This window comes from Paroedura picta, chromosome 18 (assembly GCF_049243985.1).
Source record: "Paroedura picta isolate Pp20150507F chromosome 18, Ppicta_v3.0, whole genome shotgun sequence".
In the NCBI taxonomy this organism is placed as follows: Eukaryota; Metazoa; Chordata; class Lepidosauria; order Squamata; family Gekkonidae; genus Paroedura; species Paroedura picta.
Window position 1 is genome coordinate 3512697 of NC_135386.1, and position 23743 is coordinate 3536439.

Below are 23743 nucleotides of genomic sequence, written 5' to 3' on the forward strand. Positions count from 1 at the left end.
ACTTGCAGCCCAACATGCATGGTACAACTTCCTTTTATTAAAAAATAATTTACATCAGTTTAACATTTTATGCACAGTTGTCAGCAAATCGAACTTCTGTCCCATTAAGATCTCTATACAATGCTCGTTAGCGAACGGAAAACGACGATATTGGTTTGTTGGCTTGAAAGAGCTGGCGTTAAAATTGGCAGATGCTCAAAAGGCGAAGAACAAGGCGTGCCGGTTTGTCTGGCGTGAAGGATTTACAGAACGCCGTTCCGGATTTGGGGGCTGCAGGGGGGTGGTTTTTAAGAATACAAGTCCCCCCTAATGCTCTCTCCCCAGGCATTTCTGGGTGAGTTATACGGTGCTGTCGGGCTAAGAGACGGACAAAACCCAAAATTCCCAAACCAATATAACTGCAGGAAGAGATGCTTCACACAGCGGGAAAGAAAAAGATAGGGGGGGGAGCACAATCTGGGTACTGACAAAATTCATTTTGGCTAGATCAAGCGGGCCGGAGGCCAAATCCCTTACAAACTCATCCGCGAGTGAGCTGTGGACATCGAAATCCAAGACACGCAGCCCCCACCCTGTGTACGTTTACTCTGAAGTAACTCCTCCGAGGTTCATGGATACGGTAAAGGTGCGGAACTCTAAAACGCGTGCAGAAGCACCTCCCCGCCTGAAATGACGCACAAAACCACAATCTCTCCACGTCTTTCCTCGTGCTCCGCCTGAAAAGCAACCAAGGTTTCAGAAGGCTTAGGCAAAGAGGACATACTCATTTCCGAACAAAATTTCCTATTTGCCCTCTAACGTGATGCTTCCGAGGCCTGCGTTCACAAAGGCTAAGGTTTATCCAAATCGATTCCTTAATTCACTGAATATTCTAGTGGTGTGTAATATTCACAAGTTACCATGGTCGATGGCATCAAAAGTTTTAAAAGGCACAGGCACGCAAACCTCTTCCGTATCCGGTACGCCGAATCCAAATGACCTGAAGGGAGAAATCCCCTTCTTGTTATCAGACATCTATCAACCAAACTGAAAATCAACCTCTTTTCAAAAGACACGGGAAGCTTTAAGGGGAGGAAGGGTTAAACAAAGAACTCCCAACAGGATTAATTGGGAGAAAACTCAGGTTTCCTGTCAAGCCGTCTGACCAAGTTGCCTTTCCGGCTGAGACACGGCGCCGACCCTTTCCGAATACGAATCGATGACCTGGTTTCCCAGAGCAAGCCCGAAACAGCGGAAGCAACAACAGGACGGACTGCGAGGCTGTAAGAGGAAGGAGGGCTCTCCCACCATGTTCAGATCAAAGCAGAAGGCCACGAAAGGTATCTCAGTGGTTTTACGATCTTCCCTGGGCCCAGCATTTCCATCTGCACGCCAAGACGGAGAGGGGAAAACTGGAAAGGCACGCTAGATTAAAATATGAGCAGGAAGCAGAAGCTGCAGCTTGTGTCTTCTCTGATGGCTCGCAAAGAACAGGCCGGGATACAAATGTACCTTCCCTGGTTCTGAAAGGGCAAAACCCGGGAGAGAAACTGAGGCCCCCTTTCAGGGCGAATGGGCAGAATGGGTTTGGGGGTGTTTGTGAAGCAAAGGCCTAAATTGAGGGCTACCCCAGTGGCCTGTTGAAAATTCACCTCCTTTTGCCTGGGGAAGCCGTAGCCTTTGGCTGTCTGTAAATATTCCGAAATGGGTTACGGCTTCAGGGTACGCAGGTGCCCCTGTTCCTTTTTTCTGGCTCTTTTTGCCCTTCCGGCCTACGGCTGGCAGGCCAGGCCCCGAGCCTTTTGCTCAGCGGGTTTAGAATTCGGCGTCCGAATTTGGGGAAGCTGCTGGGGGGCCTTCGCGTTCCGATCGGCCAGCTGCCTCTCAAGCCAACAAACGGTGACAGAAATTGTGTCAAAAGGTGCGAGAACTGGGAGAAAAAGCAGCGGCTAACGTCAGGAAACCTTCCGGCTTGAAATCTTCACCACAATTCAGTTTCGGGTTGTACGCAGTTTATTTACAGAGTGGCCCGGAGCCAACCCCTTCCCCTCCCCTCTCCCCCCCCCCCCAATACTTACAGCTCTCTTCCACAACACGCACGTCAATTGATTTTAGCAATGTCAATAGCACCATTTGAGTATCGCTTTAAAATTTTCCTTTAAAAAAAAAACCAGGATCTTGCTGCAGTCACTACGACGATTCACAATCTTTTACATCCGGGGTGAAGGATCGGAGCGTGGGGGGGGCGTGGGGGGGCCTTGAATGCTGCTCCGGCTGGGCTGGAGGAGGCAGCGGCTGTCGGGGGGCCGGCCCTCCCCCAAGGTTGCCAAGCTGGGCTCTACAAGAGCCTCCGGACTGTATAGCTGAGGAGGCCGCCGTGTCTGTACAACGTTAATTCTACATCGTTGTCGAAAGAGGCCGTCACGTGGAAGTGTTTCCCGGTATTCGTCTGCAAGGGGGGGGGGGAGGGAATGAGAAGCAATTCAGCAACGACAAACTGATTCACTGGGACTCGTATTTTCCAAACCGGAGCCTTCGCCCAAGTGCTAGGATCAGGGCATTGTGGGTCAGACCAGGGAAGGCCCATCCAGTCCTCACCCAGGGGCCAACCAGTTCCTCTGGAGGGACAACCGCAGGGCAGAGAGGCTGAGGGCAAAGTTCTGTGACTCCTTTCTTCCAAAGAAACCGAAATTCTTAAGCGAACTGGCTGGAGTGAGCAGCTCAGCTTGCCTGGACATTGGGGGATGGGGTGGGGAGCGCTACATTGCTCTTAAGTCAGAGCTGGCCAAACTGTGGCTCTCCAGATTCCCATGGACTACAATTACCATGAGCCCCTGCAAGCAAGGCCAATTGGCAGGGGCTCATGGTAATTGCAGTCCATAGACATCCGGAGAGCCACAGTTTGGCCAACCCTGCCGGAATCAACAGATATAGAAGTTGTTCGTTCGTTCGTTCGTTCGTTCGTTCGTTCATTCATTCACTCACTTGCTCACTCACTCCTTCCCAGAAACTCAGGGTAGATTGCAACATGGGATGCCCCTCTTTGTCCCAACTTGGGAGCTGCCCTCTGACCCAGGAGACAGAGGAGAAATCGCTTTGTCCTTTCACTCCCTCCACATGGCCTTCCATGGAGACGCACACCTGTGCAGGTTTCTCCTGCAGCTACAATCCCCTCCCGCTTTCCCACATGCACAACGCAGGATAAGCTGGCCATCTGTGAAAGGGGAAGTCCTCTTCAGACTAGCCCCCCCCCCCCTTCTTACTGCAACATAAACGTGAACCGGATCGACCTGAATAAATGTAAACTTTTAACTTCTCCTGCAGTATTCATCTGGGGCGGTTTATTTACTGTGCTCACGACCACCCGTCTATGGCTGGGCCGCACTCTGCGAGATGAACCAAGCATCCTAACCGAGGTGAAATCGGAGAGAGCTACCTTGACGTCTAGGGTCATCCCAGGAGACAGCTTTCGAGGGAAGGAGATGGAAAACTGCTCTCTGCCTGTCAGGCCCAAAGAACTTGTGCTTTCCCCGGGGAGGAACTGCAGCGGAGCGATGCCGATCCCGATCAAGTGGCCTTTGTGGAGCTTCTCGTAGCTTTCCGCGATCACTGCTTTCACGCCCTGCGGGGAGGCGAATACTCGGTCATGCTCCCTTGCAAACAGACACACGGGAAATATTCTGTGCATAGAACAGAGGTTCTCAACCTTCCTCATGCCTTTAATACGGTTCCTCCTGTTGTGGGGACCCCCAACCGTAAAATTAGGCAAGGGTTCTTTCACAGAAATGAAACCGAAACGGACCCATGGCCTGAAGATCCATTGTTCAGGATTGGATATAAATTGGGTTTTTCCCCCAGGGTTACTCAGTTCAGTTCTGCTTCTTGTCCCACCAGGCCGATCTCGCCTTTTCCGCTGCTCCAGACAGACAAACGCTCTATCGCGATCTACCCCGCAAGGCTATTGTGTGGATGCCGCCCGTCCCCGGCCAAGCTGCTTGCCCTGCCGCGACCCCTGTGAAAGGGTCGTTCGACCCCCAAAGGGGACTCGACCCCCAGGTTGAGAACCACTGGCACAGAGGCTCAAGTTCTTTGTAACTCAAAAGGCAGGGCCATCTGTCCCCCAAGGTAGAGAACTTGGTTTCGTGGTTCAGAGAGGCAGCTTCTAATCTGGAGAGACAGGTCTGATTCCGCGCTCCTCCACGTGCAGCCAGCGGGTCTGCAAATGCGACTGGCCCAAGGTCCCCCAGCTGGCTGCATGTGGAGGAGCGGGGAATCAAACCCAGGTCTCCGGAGCAGAGGTTGCCGCTACACAAAGAGCGTGCAGCAAGGCTTGTTGGGAAACGTACCAGCAGAAAAGGTCCTTTGGCCGCCCAGTCCCTGGAGTTCCCGAGTCCGTACTTGGCGCCTGCCAAGATGATCAAGGGGATGTTCTCTTTCTGGTACGCCTCTGCTGCGTCAAACACGTCCATCTGCGGCCGAGAAACGAGAGAGAAGTGAGATCACGGCCAGTTCCCAGACCGACGCCTGCGAACGACTCCGCTAGAGCGACCGTGTCGTCCTCACCGTCTTCCCCGTCGGGAAGTGAATCGTTTTCGGAGCCGGCTTGCCGATGAATTTGTTCAGCAGCTTCATGTTGGCGAAGGTGCCTCTCGTCATGACGGCATCGTTCCCTCGCCGGGCGCCGTAGGAGTTGAACTCGCGGGGCGTGAGGCTGGAAAAGACCGGGAGAAATGCTCAGGGGGGAAACTGTCGGCTCCCGCGTTCCGTCGACGGGGAATTCAGAGGGAAAACAAAGAGGTCCTTGAGCCAAGTTAACGCCTGGGATCCCAATACCTGATGTTTTCCTGCCTCTGTGGATGAAGAAATTATTGGGCAACTCCTTGCTAGCCTGTCAGTTAGGGAGCTAACAAGGTCTTAATTGTGGGGGGACAATCTTTATATATTGCAAACTGATTGTAACAGCTAACGACTGATCTCCTACAGCCCTTGTGGGATCAGAAGTCCTGTCGCACTGGTGTGCGTTTATTCTTTTGTGTGAATAGCAGATTCTAATCCTAGTATTATTATTCTGACTGCACTAAAAGCACCTTTGTGGGCTTTTGTTTCCTGGAATAATTTTATCCCGAGTTTCCCGACTCATTTATAGAACTGTTTACCTCTCGGTGTGGAGTGAAACCTTTGTAATGATTGTTTAAACGCACTGGTTGTCCGCCCACTATACTATAGATTATAATTTGCGTTACGCTTTGTAGAATGAAACGGAAGAAAGGCAATACACCAACGTTTTCTTTGTCCACTATTCCACACAGATGCAGTTTAGCTTTGCTAGGTTTATGGCATTGCTGTGTCGCCCCGGGTTTGTGGTTTATCGGATCCTGACCCGCAGCAGGAGAACTACATCTCATCTTGCTTTAACCCTTCTTTAATTAGGACATTCGTGATTCACGGAGTGAGGTCAGAAGAAAGGAGCTTGTCAAATCAGGCGGGAACCCCGGCCCAATTTCCAAATGTCCGTACCCTTTGCTCGATAAGTATTGGGCAGCTGCACTTCCTCGGGCGATGCTCCCGGCGGGCGAGATGTGGTCGGTTGTGACGGAGTCCCCCAAGTGCAGCAAGACGTGGGCGTTTTCGATGGACTCGACGGGGAGTGGTTCTTTGGCCTGCTCCGAGGGGCAAAAAGATCAAAAATAAGGCATCGTTGTCGCCGCTCTGAATTCAAAGCACGTTTGAGCACAAAACGGAGGCTCGCTGCTTTCCTCTCGTGAAAGCGTAAGGGAAATAACTAGACACACACCGTTCAATTAAATCTTAAACTGGTCCCAAATGTTGCCACTGGGAGACAGGTAGATTGGGAGACAGTCCCCCCGCCCCCATCGGCTGATGGAAACAAAAGGCGGGGATAAATGAATTAAATTAAAATAATTTTAAAAGATCTGGCGTATCCCCAATGAAAATGTGACATACTTACAAGTTTATCAAAAAAGGAAGGGCATCTAATGTACGTTGACTTCCAATCCCATGTAAATAAAACGGACTCCAGGGCTTCTAGAGAATCCCACCGCTTGTTTCCTTTCTGCAAAAAAAAAAAAAAAAAAAAAAAAGGTCATTGGGGGGGATATCAGTTTAGTTGCTGCTCTTGGTTCTACTAAGAACATGTCTTCTTCAGTATCACAGGGGTGATGGGGACTTGGCTCCGATCCAGCAGGGCTCTTCTGATGTTTTTAGGAAGGCCTTGGCCTCTCTGCCCTGCTGTTGCTCATCCAAAGGAACTAGTTGGCCCCTGTGTGAGACAGGATGCTGGACTAGATGGACCCCTGGTCTGACCCAGCAGGACTCTTCTGATGTCCTTAGGAAGGCCTCGGCCTCTCTGCCCTGTTGCTGACCCTCCAGGGGAACTGTTGGCCACCGTGTTAAGCAAGATGCTGGACTAGATGGACCCTCAGTGGTCTGACCCAGCAGGCTCTCCTGATGTTCTTATATTTAAAGTTCACCAACCTCTATCTTCTCCTTCAGCTCTTTAAACATGGACGAGATCACCAGCTCCTCTTCCGCTTGCTGAAGCTCTCCTCTGCTGGGCCAAATATCGCACAGGAAGATGCTTTTGCCAGCAGGATCGACTCCTAAAGAAATTTTTGCAGGCGGTGGGTGACAAAAGGGTCGCTTCAAAAGACACCGAGGATATTTACATTCTCTTCCTCGGTGGCCTCCCCCCCAAGTGTAACCTGCCCCAAGCCTGCTTAGCTTCTAAGATGTGACAAGACCAGGCAAGGTTCCTAGAAAGCTACTGGATGCCAATGTAAATTTCAGTACGAGCTGGGACGGGTATAGTTACCTAATGGCTCAGTTTGGAAATCGATATTCACAGTCCCCGCTATAGCGTAAGCAACGACCAAAGGTGGGGAGGCAAGGTAATTGGCACGGATGCAGCTGCAGAGGCGGCCCTCGAAGTTCTTGTTTCCTGACAAAACTCCACAAGCAACTAAGTCGCCCTGAAAAGAAAAAAAGAAAGAACATACACGAATACGCTTACAAGAAAATACGACGACAGGAAAAACACTTCCCAATGGACTTGCTAATGAACTCCAACCAAGTGCGGGAGAAATATTTCCTAATGGACTTGCTAATGAACTCCAACCAAATAAGAGGAAAGGAACGTCCAGTCCAGCCCCTGGGGGGGTCTCTCGGATAAGATAGAAATGTGATACGTTCTTGCCATGTCTATCCTCTGAACACCAAAGCAATTGCTGGTGAAAGATCAGGGACTCAAATTAACACTTCAAGGCTGCACGGCCCAGCCAATACACAAATGCGTTTCTCAGTGCTGTTTTTCTGTCTCTCTCCCAAATGATCATAGCAGGGTTTTGTTAGTGGCTAAGTCCTTTTATGTCTTGGCCAGTGAATAGGAGAGAGCTTGTTCTGGCTGTTAGACGCACCTGCATTATTGCGCTCTGAATGGCTTCTGGCAAAGGAGTGGTATTCCCAACGCACGTGGAGCATCCGTAGCCAATGACGTCAAACCTGTAGAGGAAAACAGGGTTACAGAAGGTCAGCAGCGCTGGGGCGAATCTTGCTCTCTCCCTCGTTGCAATTCGGTTCCCGAAGCAGAGTGCGATCCTTGCAAAATCTACGAAACAATTCTCATGGATTTAAGGATTCACAAGGGAAAGCCAGCATTAAGCACACATGAATGAGAATAAGAAGAGCTGTTTTTTTTTTTTTTCCAGTTGGGGCTGAGAGAGCCCTGAGAGAACTGGGACTGGCCCAAGGTCACCCAGCAGGCTGCATGTGGAGGAGAAATGGGGAATCAACCCCGATTCTCCTGATTCGAGGCTCTTAACCATGGCACCACGCTGGCTCTCAATGCACTCTGAAATATAGCTTTGCATGTTGTTCTCTGTAACCACGTCTCCGTGTAAGAAATCCGTACCCAAGTTTCTTGAGATAGGGCAAGACTCCACTGGAAACCAGATAATGCGTGACCATTCCACTGCCCGGGGACAAACTCGTCCGTATGTAAGGCTTAACTGTCAGTCCAGCTTCCACGGCTTTTTTTGCCAACAAGCCTAACGAAAAAAATGGAGGGTGGGGGAAATAATTAATTCAGGTTTGGACAAAGAATTCTAGGTGGCAAACAGTGTTCCCTTTAAACTGTGCACGTGAGCATTCATTCATTCATTCATTCATTCATTCATTCATTCATTCAGGTTTGGACAAAGAATTCTAGGTGGCAAACAGTGTTCCCTTTAAACTGTGCACGTGAGCATTCATTCATTCATTCATTCATTCATTCATTAATTCAGGTTTGGACAAAGAATTCTAGGTGGCAAACAGTGTTCCCTTTAAACTGTGCACGTGAGCATTCATTCATTCATTCATTCATTCAGGTTTGGACAAAGAATTCTAGGTGGCAAACAGTATTCCCTTTAAACTGTGCACGTGAGCATTCATTCATTCATTCAGGTTTGGACAAAGAATTCTAGGTGGCAAACAGTGTTCCCTTTAAACTGTGCACGTGGGCATTCATTCATTCATTCATTCATTCATTCATTCATTCATTCATTCATTCATTCATTCATTCATTCATTCATTCATTCATTCATTCATTCCGGTTTACAGAGAACGTGAACCTTGTGACCGAGCATCAACGACAACCACAACACCAACAACAAATCAATACTGGATAAATCGCCGGGAGCATTTCGACCGCAGCCCCGCAGAGTGGGCACATCTGAATGGGAGGGGGATTCTGGGGGCCCAACGGACGTTGTCGCTGACCTCAGCCGATTCAGAGGGGGACACGGGTAGGGGACCCGCGCGGCCTACCTGCTCCCAGCATCACTGAGGGATTGCAGTTGTTCGTGCAGCTGATCACCGCTGCGATGACGACTGAGCCGTGAGCCAGCTTGTACTCGTTCCCTTCGAACTCCACCGGCACGACGTTGCTTTGCTTCTCAGGGGGGATCTGAAAGCCTTTAAAGCCGACCTAGGGGGAGGGGAAGTTGGCCGTAAACCCGAGTCCCCATAAGAGGGGTTTTAGGCAAGGGAGGAGACTGAGGAGTCGTGTGGTGATATGCAAAGTTTGGTGGGGAGGAAGCCAGCTCCTTACGGGACAAGGGGACGGACACCCACGTGGCGGTATAATTTGCACAGGTTTCTTGCAATCGATGCCCATGTCCCGTCCCCTGTCCCTCCCCCGTATTATTTCTTTCTTTATCGTATGGAGGAGTTACACACAGGGAGCATGTCGTAATATGAAATATAGGCAGCCAAGTAGGCACGACAGTTGTGCAGACAGATTGGGCGATTCCCCCTACGTATTAATATTTCAATTTTCAACCCACCCCATCGCAGTTGGGGAGCGGACAAAGAGCTTGCCATTGGCAATGTTTAATAGCTGGGACTACCTTCTCGCTTAAGCACGCCTGGAAATCGCTTTTCATCTCTGTGACAGCCACGCGGTCCTGTGCCCTTTTGGGGCCGCTGACATATGGCATGATGGAGCCCAGGTTGATGCGTATAGTCTGGTGGGGAGGAGAAGACGCGGTGTTAGTTATTGCCCCGCAACACATGTACTGCCGATCCGGAGCCTTTCCGTATGCGCCGACAAAAGCCGCCCTGCAATTACCTGGGAATAGTCCGGCTCTGCCGCGGAAAGCTGATCGTCCCTAAACAGTTTCACAGCCTTAAGGTACGTTTCCATAGATTTCAGCTTCACCTCGTCGAAGCCTGACGGAAACATTGAAAAAACGAAAATCAGGGCAATGTTCTGCAAGAGGGCCGCTAACGCCGCAGCATCCGGGTATCAAAATGCATGGCAGAACGCTTCAGCGGCTGAAGAAGTCCACGGCGCTTTTGTGACTTGGCTCGCTACCAAGTTCCGAAGACCGTCTCTATTATTTATTTCTTCCTTTCTTTCTACATTATTAGGCTGCCCCTCTTGGCATGGCTGTCTTGGGGCAGTTTACGACACTGTTAAAACGACGGTTCAAACCATTAAGCGATACATCGTCAACAATAAACATTAAAAAAAAAACAATTTAAACAGGCAGGACAATTAGTCTGCCAAAAAACTGGTGATATCCCCAGTTGGTTCTTCAGATTGGGGCAGGCAACGAGCTACTGCTTGCAGTGGAAGAAGCCCTTTATCTTCCATATATTTATTTGTCTGAACAGGCCTCAACATTAGCCTGGCGGAAGAGCTCCGTCTTGCAGGCCCTACGGAACTGAGTTGGTTCAGTTACGGCCCTGATGTTCTTGGGAGCTCATTTCATCAGGCCGGGACCAGGGCGAAACAGGCCCTGGTTCTGCTCAGATCTCTTTTGGGCCGGAGAGAACCAGGCGATTTGCTGTTACAGAGCGGAGTGCTCTCTATTCAGAGAGACGGCCTGGCAGATCTGCAGGGCCCGGAACCTCTCTTCAGTTTCACCCAGATATTACAGAAACAGAAATCTAAGAGCTAACTGCTGGGCTACAAACACTGAAAAAATTAGCCAAATGAAAGACTGCCGGATGTATCCCCGGACAGCTAGGTAACACAGCTGAACCCTGTGTGGGAAAACAGTGATCCTGCAATGTGGGTGCAAATCCACACTGTTTTCCCAAGCGGGCTTCCCGGGAGAAACGCCAAACTTACCTCTATGTTTTAAATGCTTGAGCGTCACATTGTCTACAGGGAAGAAGCTCAAAACGGCGCCATACTCGGGACACATGTTCGCTATCGTGGTTCGGTCGACGACGGAGAGCTGGGAGACGCCGGGTCCGAAGAACTCCACGAATTTCCCAGAGACTCCCGCCTGCCTTAGTTGCTGTTGGGGAGACACAAGGGGGGGGGGGGACAAGAAGGAATGTTGTGGCACTGAGAGGAAGTCATATATTTGTGAGAGAGACAGAGAGACAGAGAGAGAGAGAGAGAGAGTTCCTTGGTGGTCTTCCTTCCCTACTTAGCTTATGGGGACCCCAGCAAGGGGCTTCTAGGCAAGGGACGTGATTAGCCAGGGTCTGGCAAGTGATCTGACAAAAAAAGTAGAGACATCACCCTGCCAACAAAAGTGCGTTTAGTCAAGGCTATGGTCTTCCCAGTTGCAATGTATGGCTGCGAAAGTTGGACCATAAGGAAGGCCGAGCGTCAAAGAATTGAGGTTTTTGAACTCTGGTGCTGGAGAAGACTCTTGCGAGTCCCTTGGACTGCAAGGCGAACAAACCAGTCAGTCCTAGAGGAGATCAGCCTTGCCTGCTCCTTAGAAGGCCAGATCCTGAAGATGAAACTCAAATACTTTGGACACCTCATGAGAAGGGAGGACTCCCTGGAGAAGAGCCTAATGCTGGGAGCGATCGAGGGCAAAAGAAGAAGGGGACGACAGAGAATAAGGTGGCTGGATGGAGTCACTGAAGCAGTCGGTGCAGACTTAAATGGACTCCGGGGAATGGTAGAGGACAGGAAGGCCTGGAGGATCATTGTCCATGGGGTCGCGATGGGTCGGACACGACTTCGCACATAACAACAACAACATGCTCTACCATTCCAAGTCCTCAGTGGACCACCTTAATTTGGCCTTCAGGCTTGTACAGCAGCAGGGAGAGAAGAGGAGCGACACGCACAGCCCAACACGGCATCAGCCAGCCCTGGCTCTGTCATCGGCACCGTATTGCGCGTGGCTAACGTCGTAACGGCTGCCGGCAAAGCACACGGGCTTGCTGCAGAGAGGGAACAGGCTCTGAGTTACCTTGGTGATGCTCAGGACGATGTCTATCGGTGTGGCGAGCGGGCTGGCCGTGCCGGTCAGTTCGCACCCGACGACCTCGGGCAAGGTCAGGGTGACCGGCATTCCGAGCATGACCGCCTCCGTCTCGATCCCGCCGACGCCTGGAGGAAGAAGCGACCGCCCGTCAGCGGCTTGCAAAGCAGCCGGATTGTCGTTAAGTCTTAAAAGAGCCTCCTCGTCAACCTCTCGGGCCTGCTCAGTATTTCAGGGGACTCGTTATTTCATTTCAGAGTCATAATTATAAGCAATCCCTGCTGGATCAAAACAGGATTGATCTGGAAGGCCTGCCCGTTGTGAAAGGCACCGGAAGAAAGCTGTGGCAAGATTACTTTGGGAGCACAGCACTATCAGGACTGCGACTCACCCGAGGCCACCCAGCTAGCTGCATGTGGAGGAGCGGGGAATCAAACCCGGCTCGCCAGATTAGAAGCCGCCGCACTTAACCACTCCACCAAAGCCAGCTCTTGGGCAGAAATAACGAAGAAAGAGGCGAACGGAGAGGCCTATGAACTTACCGCACCCGAGGACCCCCAAGCCGTTCACCATGGTCGTATGGGAATCGGTGCCGACCACACTGTCCGGGTAGAGGACGTCTTTGACGTCGAACACCACCCTGGACAAATACTCCAAGTTCACCTGGTGGGCCATCCCTGTTCCAGGAGGAATCACTGAGACGTTCTCAATCATTTTGGAGCACCACTGGATTGTTTCAAAAGAAGGGGAGGGGGGAAAGGACAAATTAATTATCAACGGGCACTTTTCCCCTTTGTTCTCTCATGTATCCATCAGGTTTCTCCCCGTAGACAATTCGGGATGGGTCTTTTGCGGGCTCGGGCTATCTACAAACCAGCGTACCTTGAAAAACTGGAGTCTCTCTCTGTTTCGGCCGAATTCCACCTCCTGGTTTTTTAACACAGTTTCAGGCCTAAGAGAAGGACAAAAAGAGGCCACAAAGCAAAGTTAATACTCAGGACTGAGGAGTCTGGGAACGGTTTCTCCGTCCGGTGAGAATGGGACAGCCCAGGGGCTCATGGGCATTGTAGTCCATTCCTTCCTCCCTCCCTCCCTCCCTCCCTCCCTCCCTTCCTTCCTTTCTTCCTTCCTTCCTTCCTTCCTCCCTCCCTCCTTCCTCCTCCCTCCTTCCTCCTCCCTCCCTCCCTCCCTTCCTTCATTCATTCATTCCATGGACATCTGGAGAGCCACAGTTTGGCCTGGCCTGATCATGCCCCTTCTGGGGTTCCTCAAAGCCCGATTAATGTTTCAGGGGGTTCCTCGGGGGTGGAAAAAGTTGGGAGAGGCTGCATTAAGTCAAAGAACAGAAGATACAACTCTCAATCCCAATTAGCATTCTGTGAGGTTTCGCCTCACAGTAAACTCCACAGGAGAGATCGACCCTCAAGCGACTAAAGCCCCCTCGAGCCACTTACTCAGGCACTGGCTGAAGGTGAAAAGGACACAGCAGCGGCGTGTTCTCGATCTGCACCGGAAGCGGCCCCGGGCTGCGGCTCGATTCGCCGTCGCAGGGCCCCCGGCAGCTGGACTGGCCCCTGCAAGGGAGCTTCCGCGGCCCCTTGAGCGGAGAAAGTTTCGTTGGCGGCCTTTGTAGGTCCCCACCTCCAGGATTGGGAGTATTCTGTATTGCACTGTTGTTATTTTTTTTTAAAAAAAGAGAAAGAAATTTTACTTACAGGGCGTAACTCAGGATAAGCACACAGACAAACTTAAAAAAAAAAAAAAAGGATTTATAGGATCAAGTCTGCATGCGGACTTAGCAAGAGAAGAAGAGCTGTTTTTTTTTATACCCCGCTTTTCACGACCCAGAGGAGCCCCAAAGCGGCCTACTAACACCTTTCCCTTCCTCTCCCCACGGCAGACACCAGTGGGGCTGGGAGAGCTCGAAGAGAAAGGTGGGGTATAACGGAGGGATAAATATTCCTGCTCTCCTGCCCCAAATCAACTTCACGCGTTATTTTAGATTGCGAATCTTTCACAGAGAACTTCTGGACCCTCTCCTTCGTTAATGATGAAGCCACCCTCCAGTTCCCTCTAAAAGATCTCTCTGCAGAGACCACATTGCGTGGCTGGATTTTTAACGGTGGTCTATCGAGCCGGAACTAAGATGTTTTCAACCGGCCTATTTTACCCTGTTTTAGTTTATAATATCAGCCTACTTTACCCAGTTATATTACCCTGCTTGGCTGTATTTGCCTCTCGTCGTTTTATGCCAATAAAGGTTTGCTATTATTATTGTTATTATTACTCCTGTTCGTGGAGGTCCATCACCAGGCAAGGATCAAGGAAGGGACAAGGAATACCTGTCATCGCTGATGGGGCGAGAGAATTACAAGCCGTACAGCAAGAAGGAGAATGAGGCATCTCAACCGGTTTCTCTGTGGCTATTCTGTGATCACCCACTAGTGTATTACTCTCCCGGCCCCAAGCACTGGGCTTGACAAGAAATACCATTTGCTGAAGTCGATCTGCAAAGAATGGTCCACGGTGAGGTCTGTTGGGCAGGCCGGGTGGACTCTGGAGGGATCTCCGCCGAGATTCTTCACAGCTTCCCGCATTGCAGCAAAATCCACCATCGCGGGAATCCCACTGGAGCAAAAGACGCGGAGATCTTTTAGCGCAAAGGCACCGGACAAGCTCTCTGACGTGCCCGGAGGTATTTATGGGGAAGGGACCCTGACGGACGTGCTTGATGGAGCTACCCACTCCCCCCTGCAACCCAAAGAGTTTCAAGATGGCGCATCGCAGTCGGCAGAATGGTTGCACTGCTCTCTTACAACTGCCCAGACGCACTAAAAACATCATGTTTGTTTTTTAAAAGGCTATTTGTGAACATTGGCCCCGCTGAGAAAATATCCCACAAACTTCACTAGGAACGGAGAAATACATCCTTTCATAGTAAGATAAATAGGTTTTGTCGTCGTAAAGGCGATTTATGGATATAAAGTGTAAGTAAATAAAATGCAAATCTTCCCCCCTTCGCCACGCTCCTTCCACAGCCTGCTGACCTCCCTGAAACGCTTTCCTTAAACAGGCTTTCACTCGGAGCAGGCCGGCCGTTTAGACTGGCGGGGATTATCTAAACCAGGGGTAGTCAAACTGCGGCCCTCCAGATGTCCATGGACCACAATTCCCAGAAGCCCCTGCCAGCAAATGCTGGCAGGGGCTTCTGGGAATTGTAGTCCATGGACATCTGGAGGGACGCAGTTTGACTACCCCTGATCTAAAACACTGTGGAGGCTCCGCCCCGGACGTCCAGAGGCGATCCAGCTGGATGAGGTCGCGAGGGCTGGTTAAAATAAGACTTACGTAAAGTCCTGAAGGAGGACCCGGGCAGGGCAGAAGGGCACTTCGACATGGTTCTGTTTGGCTTTCCAGTCCAAGATGTTCATCACATCTTCTTCTTTCACGAGGAAGCCGTCCCAGTTGCGAACGGACGCTTCCAACAGAACCCGTATAGAGTAAGGCAGGCTTTCTGCGGGAAGAGAAAAGACCAGGATTGACCGAGGGATGATTTTCACGGACCGGAGTGTCTTGGGAGTGCTGCTCTCCTTCTTGAAGAGAGACACGGCAAGTGAAATTTAATTTCAACCCACTGGCTCCGGTCCAACCCTCTGGGCAAGCAGAAAACAAATCCTCTCCATAGGCCAGCCCCTCAAGTATTTGTAAACCGCCCTGAGCCATACGGAAGGGCGGTATAGAAATCAAATCAAAATAAATAAATAAGATATTTCAAAGACCGCAGCAAGACAAAAAGGAGCTGAGTGGAAACAAAATGATGTTTCCAAAAGGGCCGTTATCCAAGGAATGCTTTCGTTTTAACACGAAGCTTCAGGATCAGTACAATATCCCCCGATTAAAATAGAGCAAATAGGTTTTAAATGCTCACCGTGAGAGCTATTTTTATATGGACCACGTGAACAGAAAGCTAACGCAAAATTGCACCAGAGGGGGGAGGGAGCGTCCCATGGTTTTAGCTGCACAACAATCTTCCGAGGTAGGCCATGCTGCAAGCGTGCACAGCAGAGCGGGGATCCAAGCGTATTCTTTTCAACGGTCCTTCTCGAAGGCAACCGGCAACGGAAACGACGGGTGAAAGGGACAGTGGGAGCTGGCAAGTTTAACAGGTCCCTCTGCAAGCCGCCCAGCGCGGGAAACGACAAACCGCAGCTGCAGGGTTCGCCAGCCTGCTTTAAATTAGCAGCGTTTTACAAGGCAGACGGTGTAATGTCTCCCTAATTAGGTGATTCATCCCAAAAGCTAACTGGAATAAGAGGCCACTTCTGAATCAGCTAGACTTCCACTTTCCCAGTGACATAACAATTTTTTTTTAAATCCCTCTCACAATCCCCCCTCCCTATTAATTTAAGGACCCCTGAATTTTGTCTAACTTGAGCACAAAATGAATGAATTTCCCTATAGGCTCTCAGCTGACACCTCCCTACGGTTTCCCCCGAACTGAATCTCTCCTGTCTCCCTTGCAATATTCAATTAGTGAGGATTCATCAGAAAAAAAGGGGCCGAATGGTTAACTTTCGTAGATCAGTACCGGAATGTTTCCCGGGCATTCCTTTGCTTCTCACAAACATCAGCGGCCAAAGTTCACACGGAACATTCTGGTACCATCTGCTGCCGACATTCACAATCGTGTGCGTTTAAGTGGGCAGCCCCTCTGACCCTTAGAGCTACCTGTTTCTTTAATCCGTTCCCGCTTGGCTGAATTCTCCCCGACTGCGACCAGAGAGCCCTTTCAAACGAACGACGGCCACAGCTTCCTGGACAGTCCCCAAAGAAATGCACTCAAACAACCGTCTCAGGGCAGCAGCTGCGGACCAGGTCTTTACCACTCTGAGCAAATGCTAAATCTCTGTTATTCCGCCTCTCGTGTTCCTGCAAGCAGTTGGCAAGTTTTAGCACCCAGAGGCCTTTGTTCCTAGCGGGTCAGTCCGATGTAGCGTAACGGGATCTTGAAACAGGACAGAGGACCTCCCGGAAGGAAACAGCAGGCTATCGTGGCTTAGACGCCCAAAGAGGCCGAGCCTCTAAATCACAGGAGCGCGCGTGAAGCGGCTGTATACTGAATCAGGCCATTGGTCTGCCAAGGTCGGTGTTGTCTGCTCAGGCAGGCAGTGGCTCTCCAAGGTCATGGGCTGAAGTCTTTCACAGCACCCAGCGCTGGGTCCTTTTAAATTGGGGATGCCGGGGATTGAACCTGGGCCTTTTGGCATGCTGAGCAGAAGCTCTTCCACACAGCCAAAGCCTCCATGTGGTGTTCTTTACAACTTGGGGGCTGTTGTGGTTTCCTTTCTGTCCCTTGCCTAACTTCCCCCTGAAGTTCATCCCTTGAGTCATTAAAAAAAAAACAACTAGATTTTCCTTTTGTTCCTTTCCTCTTGTTCAGCCTTCCATCTAGGTCTTAAGTTTGGATCGGTCCCTTGCTGGCTAAACCGCCCTTATCTCATTGGGAACTTGTCTCCCTAGTCAGAGCCAGCCAATTCTGGACTCAAAGCACTCGGCAAACGAGACTACGAGGCTTCAATGAGCTTCTAGAAAGCTACGCGCAGCAGGAACTCCCTGCATTTGTGTTTTAGGAGATAACGTTTGCCAACCTAGAGGAGCTATGCTGAGCAAAGTGATAAACGCCGAAGAAGAAGAAGAAGAAGGAGAAGGAGAAGAAGAAGAAGAAGAAGAAGAAGGAGAAGGAGAAGGAGAAGGAGAAGGAGAAGGAGAAGAAGGAGAAGGAGGAGAAGAAGAAGAAGAAGAAGAAGAAGAAGAAGAAGAAGAAGAAGAAGAAGGAGGAGGAGGAGAAGGAGAAGAAGAGGAAGAAGAAGAAGAAGAAGAAGAAGAAGAAGAAGAAGAAGAAGAAGAAGGAGAAGAAGAAGAAGAAGGAGAAGAAGAAGAAGAGTCGGTTTTAATATCGCCTTCCCTTCTTCTCCCCACAGCAGACACCCTGTGAGGTAGATGGGGCTGAGGGGGCTCTGACAGGACTGCTCTGTGGGAACAGCTCTAACGTGGTTGTGACTAGCCCAGGGTCACCCAACTGGCTGCATACGGAGGAGCGGGGAATCAATCCCAGCTCGCCAGATTTGAAGTGCCGCCCTTAACCACGATACTACGCCAGCCCCTGCGCTGTAAATCCAATAGTGTGGACTTTAGACCTCGGAGGACACACAGCAGCAGCTGCTGTATTGCTGTCCAAAACATTCTCAGAAACTAAGCATGGGAAGCCCTCGAGATTGTGTAAACACGGGAATGAAAACAACTCCTGCAAACGCAGGCCCTCCTAGGCTGTAAACTGCTTCCCTGCCCCGCCCCCCGCCTTTTGAGTAAGCAGTCAAAAGGTCAAACATGATTGTGCCGATGGATTAGAGCAAAGAATCTTGCTGTTTAAAAAAAAAGACTTGGCTCAAATCTGTTAGGGCCAATGACTGCTAACTGCAAGGGAGACAATGTCCCCTAGCTGGGACTTTAGCTGTCAGTTCTAGCTGTCGAAGACTCCTTCTGCAGTCAAGATGAAGATGAGAGACTTTAGTCGATGGAACAGGGCTGCACGGGAGACAGGATTGCCAGCTTCCGAGTGCCCACAGCTCTCTTCGGCGAGACAGGAAATTTATCTGGGCTGATCACAGCTGTAAAGACAACTAGCTAACATCGGGACTGGGCTGTGACAGATCTATGGAGGAACTCTGCCTGGAGAACAGCTGGAAGACGTCTGCTGGAAACCCTGGAGAGCGGCTACCAGCCTGAGTAGGCAATACTGACCCTGATGGACCAAAGGTCTCATCCAGTAAAAGGCAGTTGCGTGACTGCGGTGACAAAATGTTAAAAATCCAAAGCAGCTGGCTTCACATGTAAATTCCGCAGAACGGCCTTCAGAATGCTGCTAAACTGATTCGTGTCGTTCGGTTAGAACAGCTCTGAAGAAAACCAGGGGGCTCATATTGCAAAACGGAAAGGGGCTTCTACACTGCTCCGTGAAATACTTGAGATGAGCCCGTTGCGACTGTAGGGGAAGCCGCGTTCGTTTTAGGGAAAAAAGCCATTATAAAGCCAAGTTACCATATTTGGCGCCTCCGAGTTTAGCAACGTTGTAGAACTTCTTTCCTGCGCTGTCTTTCAGCAGCTCAATCAAATGCTGGAACGGGCAGTCTGGAAGGCAAGCGACAGAAACGTCGAAAAATAAATCCATTGCGATATTTATGACAGCACAGATTTAGACAACCGGAACGAAATATTGACCGGAGCTTGCTAGCCCTAACTGCAGACGCTAAAGAAATGCATAGAGAAGGAATCCCACCCAGGTATAACGGCTAAGTGGAACCTCCATGTACAGGGGCAGAACTAAATTTCCTTTGTTGAAGGGCAGCATTAGGGAAGCCGACTGGTGTGCCTTCTGAAGATTTTGGATAACCGCTGTGAGAACCAGACCACTCATCATGTTTTGGCTTCTTTGGTTTGTTATAGGCGTAATTTACAACGCTTTCACACTGTTTGAATTCGTAAACTGTTTTCAAGCAAGACTCCGGAGAGGCAGCCTAGATATTTCCTCAACAAACCGAGGCTCTTCCGTTGCGTGTTCATCTGGCATCCTAACATGTGGAACTTTGGATTACTTCTTGAAAGACTTAAGACAGGAAGGACTAGGCTGGTCCGGTCCAGCAGGACCCTCCATATGAATGAATACGTTTCATCCGACACTTAAACCCCATTCTGATCACTGATCCGTCTCTGCAATACTTTTAGCCCAAGTATTGCTGTTAAATGCTTGCCTTTCCCCTTTAAGGTCAATGAAAATCACTGCCAAGTAAGAGCTCTCTCTTACTTGGGTTAGCAGTGATATCAGGGCTCTCTCAGCCCCACCCACCTCACAGGGTGTCTGTTGTGGGGAGAGGAAAGGGAAGGCGAATGGAAGCCGCTTTGAGACTCCTTCAGGGAGAGAAAAGCGGCATCTAAGAAACAACTCTTCTTCTCCTTCTCCTTCTTTTCTTCTTCTTCTTCTACTACTACTACTACTACTACTGCAGCCTTAAACACACTGGATTCTCTGGTGTTCAAAGCACACAGGGGGAGAGACAAGTTTTGAGGAACACCCATCCTGTAGTACAAATTGAGGATGTCTAAAACAGCAGGGAGAACAGCTCTGCCCAATATAACGTGGCTGGTTCTTAGTTAGTGTGCAGTATGTTAAAATTAACTCATCCTCTGCTAGTCCTTCCCCAACCCTCTGCTCCGGTTATGTAACCAAAGCAACAGCTGGAGGAATTTTTTTTTTAAAGGCTGTGCTACCTTAATCAAGCAGCTCTTCCCTGCCCTGAAACAAGAATGCTTTAGACAAGCGGGACTACAGCCAACATCACTCCAAAAGGGTGAAGCACTCATGAGATTGCTCTGCGTTGCTTTATTATTAAAAGGATACCAGTGTGAAGAACCAAAAAGAAAGGAGGTTCGACATTGTATACTGCTGGGGATTGAGTAAGAAGTTGCAGAGCCAGGGCTTATGACTTTTTTTTATTACATTATTAAATAGTTTGATTATAGTTTAAATGGAGTTTATGTGCCTCCTAATGATGTTTTTAGGAAGGCCTTGGCTCCCTGTGGTTGGCCCCTGGGTGAGGCAGGATGCTGGGCTGGATGGGCCCTCCCTGGTCTGATCCAGCAGGGCTCTTCTGATGTTCTTACAAAGGCCTCAGCCTCTCTGCCCTGTTGTTGGCCCTCCAGATGAACTGGTTGGCCCCTGTGTGAGGCAGGATGCTGGGCTGGATGGGCCACTGGTCTGATCCAGCCGGGCTCTTCTGATATTCTTATGGAGCCCTCAGCCTCTATGATCTCTTGTTGGCCAGAGGAACTGGTCGACCACTGTGTGAGACAGGATGGTGGACCTCTGGTCTGATCCAGCAGGATTCTTCTTATGTTCTTATAATATTTTGGGCCATGTTGCTGGAAGAGGGGTGTTTTATCTTGAGCCGGAAGTTCATCCAAATAATTTCTCTTCCCTCTATGATGCGAGCACAATCCCAGCAAAAGTTACACAGAATAGTCAAGTGTGACTAAAAAGAACAGGAAACCTAGAGATAACTCTAACTGGGGTGGAATAAAAGGAGGACAAATGAGGGAGGGAGGCAATGAGACAAAGCTGGTCTTTTGTTTGTAAATCTGACTGCAGTATGGCTATCAGAATGTTACAAAAATGGCAAACTCTCTGGACTGATTTAAAACCCCAGTGAAACATTGTGCTATACCAAACAATTTCAACCATGCACTCCCAAACCTCCAGAAAAAAAGGTGTCTCTCCATTCCTGCAGAGAGAAAACAAGGATGCCTGAGATCTGAGTTCCAGATTAATACAAAACCCTATTCTCTCCCACTGCAGTGTTCAAATCTCAATGCAAAGTTGCTGTTAAAAGACACAGAGCTTGGACTGCTTTTCTCTGAAGGGGAGGGGGAATAGATTTAAGCTGGACTATACCACTACAGACACTCCCAAGATGGAGCGTTCCACAGCTCCTCTCTCTCCATCCCTGCACAGAGACATCTAGCATATCAGGCACTCTAGATAAACCCCTGTGGCACACTAATAATTATATACACTTATATACACACATATGTGTATACATTTGTGCATGTATATGTATCACCCATTAGAAAAGAGCAAGCGTCCAGTTGCACCTTAAGGACTAACACAATTGACATGACAATAATGGTCTTCTCATCCTGACGAACGAAATTTGTGGCGGGGTAGGTGCTTTCATGAACTGTCTGAGCATATATACATAGGTGTGTGTATGTACATACACACACACTCATCTTCATACACACACTTGCAAGAGTGTGTTGTTGTTTTTTTAGAAATAATTTGCTGACACTCACTGAGTCATCAATTCAGTGCCTATAAATAAATTCAGGAACTAGGTACTATGAGAGAATCTCTCTCCTTTTAAAACAAACAAACATATATTTATATATTTTTAAATGGAGAAAAGGTTCCTTCGCTGGAATCCATTTTCCATGCAACAATATGAGATCCTGTTTTTAAGAAAGCTAATCCCTCCGCCCCCTCATCTGCAGGCATTTGTGTGTGTGTTTTAAAGAGTTGTCAATTCTGCATTGGGGAGTTCAGAGACAGAGGGGGGGAACCTCCATGTCCATGTGTGTATGCAGGTTATAACCCCAGAGTCTATCTTCCCAACCAGCTGATTGTCTCCAGAGGAACTGATGTCTAGAGATTCGTTTATTTTATTTTAGGTTTTTAACGCCAGTGGGCTCAAAGCAGGCTCACAATGAAACTAAAAACACATTTAATATCATATCCATATTAAAAAAAAAAAAGAAACCTCGTTTCAGCTCCAAAATACAGTGAGTTCAATTCTAAAAATCTATGGCTGCCTTTTCTTGAAATAACAGAGCCACAGAGTTGGACAGGGCCCTTCCAGGCCATCTAACCCATCCCCCTGTTCAAACACCCCTTCTTGCACCTGCAATTCAGGTGGGACTGCTGACTGGGGCCCGATGGCCTGTTTGGAGTGGTGCCTGCAGGTGGGCTTTCAAACAGCATCTCCCTGGATGTAGCGGTAGCCTGGATCCACTACGGTGCTAGCCCAGCATTCAAAACAGGCCCAATCAGAGCAGGTTAATTCCATATGCCTTTTTCATTGCTGCTGCTGCTGCTGAATTGCACTGCACCCACTCCCATGCTCTATGCACCCTTGCTCCTACCTCCTCCTAATGCAAACCACCCTAAGCCAAAAGGGAGAGAGACACAATAAATAGAATTGTAAGCAACAAATATTAACAACCACCAATCAAAATCGAACAAAGAAACAAACCCCCCAAAATATCAATATTAAAAAACTGGACCCGCTCAGACTCAGCAAGCAACCCCAACCCCTGGGGAGATCTCCAGGCCCCGCCTGGAGGTTGGCAACCCCTCTAAAAACCCCTCTGGGCGTCTTCTATGCCCACCCCCCCCAGCCTTTCTCCCCAGGCCTTCCCCCCCCCCAGGCCTAGGCCCCTCCCCCCAGGCCTAGGCCCCTCCCCCTCTCCCCCACCCCGAGGGGCTTTGTGGGGGGGGGCGGGATGCCCTTCATGGGCAGAGCCCCCTAAGAGAAAGGCCTAGGGGAGGCAGTGGGGGAGGGGCAGCTTTGGGGGCAGGAAGGTTCGAGAAGGGGCTGGTGGGGGGGCGCTGGACCCCTTCCCGGGCCCGGGGGGCGCGCACTGACCTGGCCTGGCCGGCTCCATCGCTGGCGACCATATTAGTCCCCCTCAGGAGATGTTCACGCGGGGGGGAGGGGGGCAGGGGGCGGGGCCCGGCGGGGAGGGGCGGGGCTTGCGGGGTTCGAAGCCTCGCGAGACTTCGTCCCGGCGGCCGGCTTCGGGCTCCGGCTCTCTCCTCCTCTCGCCGCCCGTCCACGCGCGCTCCCTGGCGACGTCTCGCGAGACCTGGAGGCGCGGCAAGAAAAGAAAGGGGGCGGAACGCTCGCGAGGCTTCCCCCCGCAGAGGCGGGGCGGAGAGGGAGGGGCGGAGGGGGTTGGAGGGAGATCTCGCGAGAGTTGGGCTGCGCTGGGGAAGAGGAGGGGGGCTGCGGAGCGAGATTAATGACCCCGGAGCCCATTTAATTGGGGGGGGGGGGGAGATCTTTTAATTCTGCTTTTATTTTATTAAGTTAGAAATGCAACCAGTTAGTCAATGCAGGCGGGGTATTAAGAAAGACACAAATGCCTAATAGTTAGACCACCATGGTCTTATATGCATTTAGATTTATTGTTTATTTTATTGCATTCATATGTATGTATGTATGCATGATCATATATGAATGTATATGCAGACAGGTATATATGTGATAGATATATATAATAAAAATCATGAATCAATATTTAATTTATGACATTTGCAAATGCATTTGTATATGACAGCAACCTTGGACTGAAAGGGAATGCTTCAGTTCCATCATAAAGCTACAGGAAGCATCCCTGCAAGGGTTATGCTCAAGCAT

At 49.9% G+C, this 23743-nt stretch overlaps 1 protein-coding gene across 2 annotated transcripts; it reads right to left on the reverse strand.

The window, feature by feature from the left end:
* Window positions 1-17: 17 nt before the first annotated feature.
* Window positions 18-23119, reverse strand: IREB2 (iron responsive element binding protein 2). 2 transcript variants are annotated; one of them, XM_077317464.1, is made up of 22 exons: window positions 22970-23119; window positions 18813-18902; window positions 15063-15228; window positions 14205-14342; window positions 13169-13384; window positions 12597-12666; window positions 12257-12440; window positions 11703-11842; window positions 10613-10784; window positions 9605-9705; window positions 9384-9500; window positions 8803-8962; window positions 7907-8042; window positions 7413-7497; window positions 6812-6968; window positions 6475-6599; window positions 5948-6052; window positions 5497-5639; window positions 4543-4690; window positions 4326-4448; window positions 3416-3601; window positions 18-2428 (listed from the first exon to the last, which is right to left on the reverse strand). In XM_077317464.1, exons 1-22 carry the CDS (start codon window positions 22986-22988, stop codon window positions 2318-2320), a joined length of 2892 nt encoding a protein of 963 aa, XP_077173579.1. In that variant the 5' UTR covers window positions 22989-23119; the 3' UTR covers window positions 18-2317. The 2 variants fall into 2 exon arrangements, with proteins under 2 accessions (XP_077173579.1, XP_077173578.1); XM_077317463.1 differs by having other exon boundaries at window positions 5497-5642.
* Between the last annotated feature and the right edge of the window lie 624 nt (window positions 23120-23743).

What these genes read in the sequence shown, in the direction of transcription:
- IREB2 (XM_077317463.1), bottom strand. An exon ending in ACTCGGAGGCGCCAAATATG is followed by an intron (nt 15,229 to 18,812) that starts GTAACTTGGCTT and finishes CTCTTCCCGCAG; the next exon opens with AAAGCCTGCCTTACTCTATA. An exon ending in CAAGCATTTAAAACATAGAG is followed by an intron (nt 9,706 to 10,612) that starts GTAAGTTTGGCG and finishes TGTTTCCGTCAG; the next exon opens with GCTTCGACGAGGTGAAGCTG.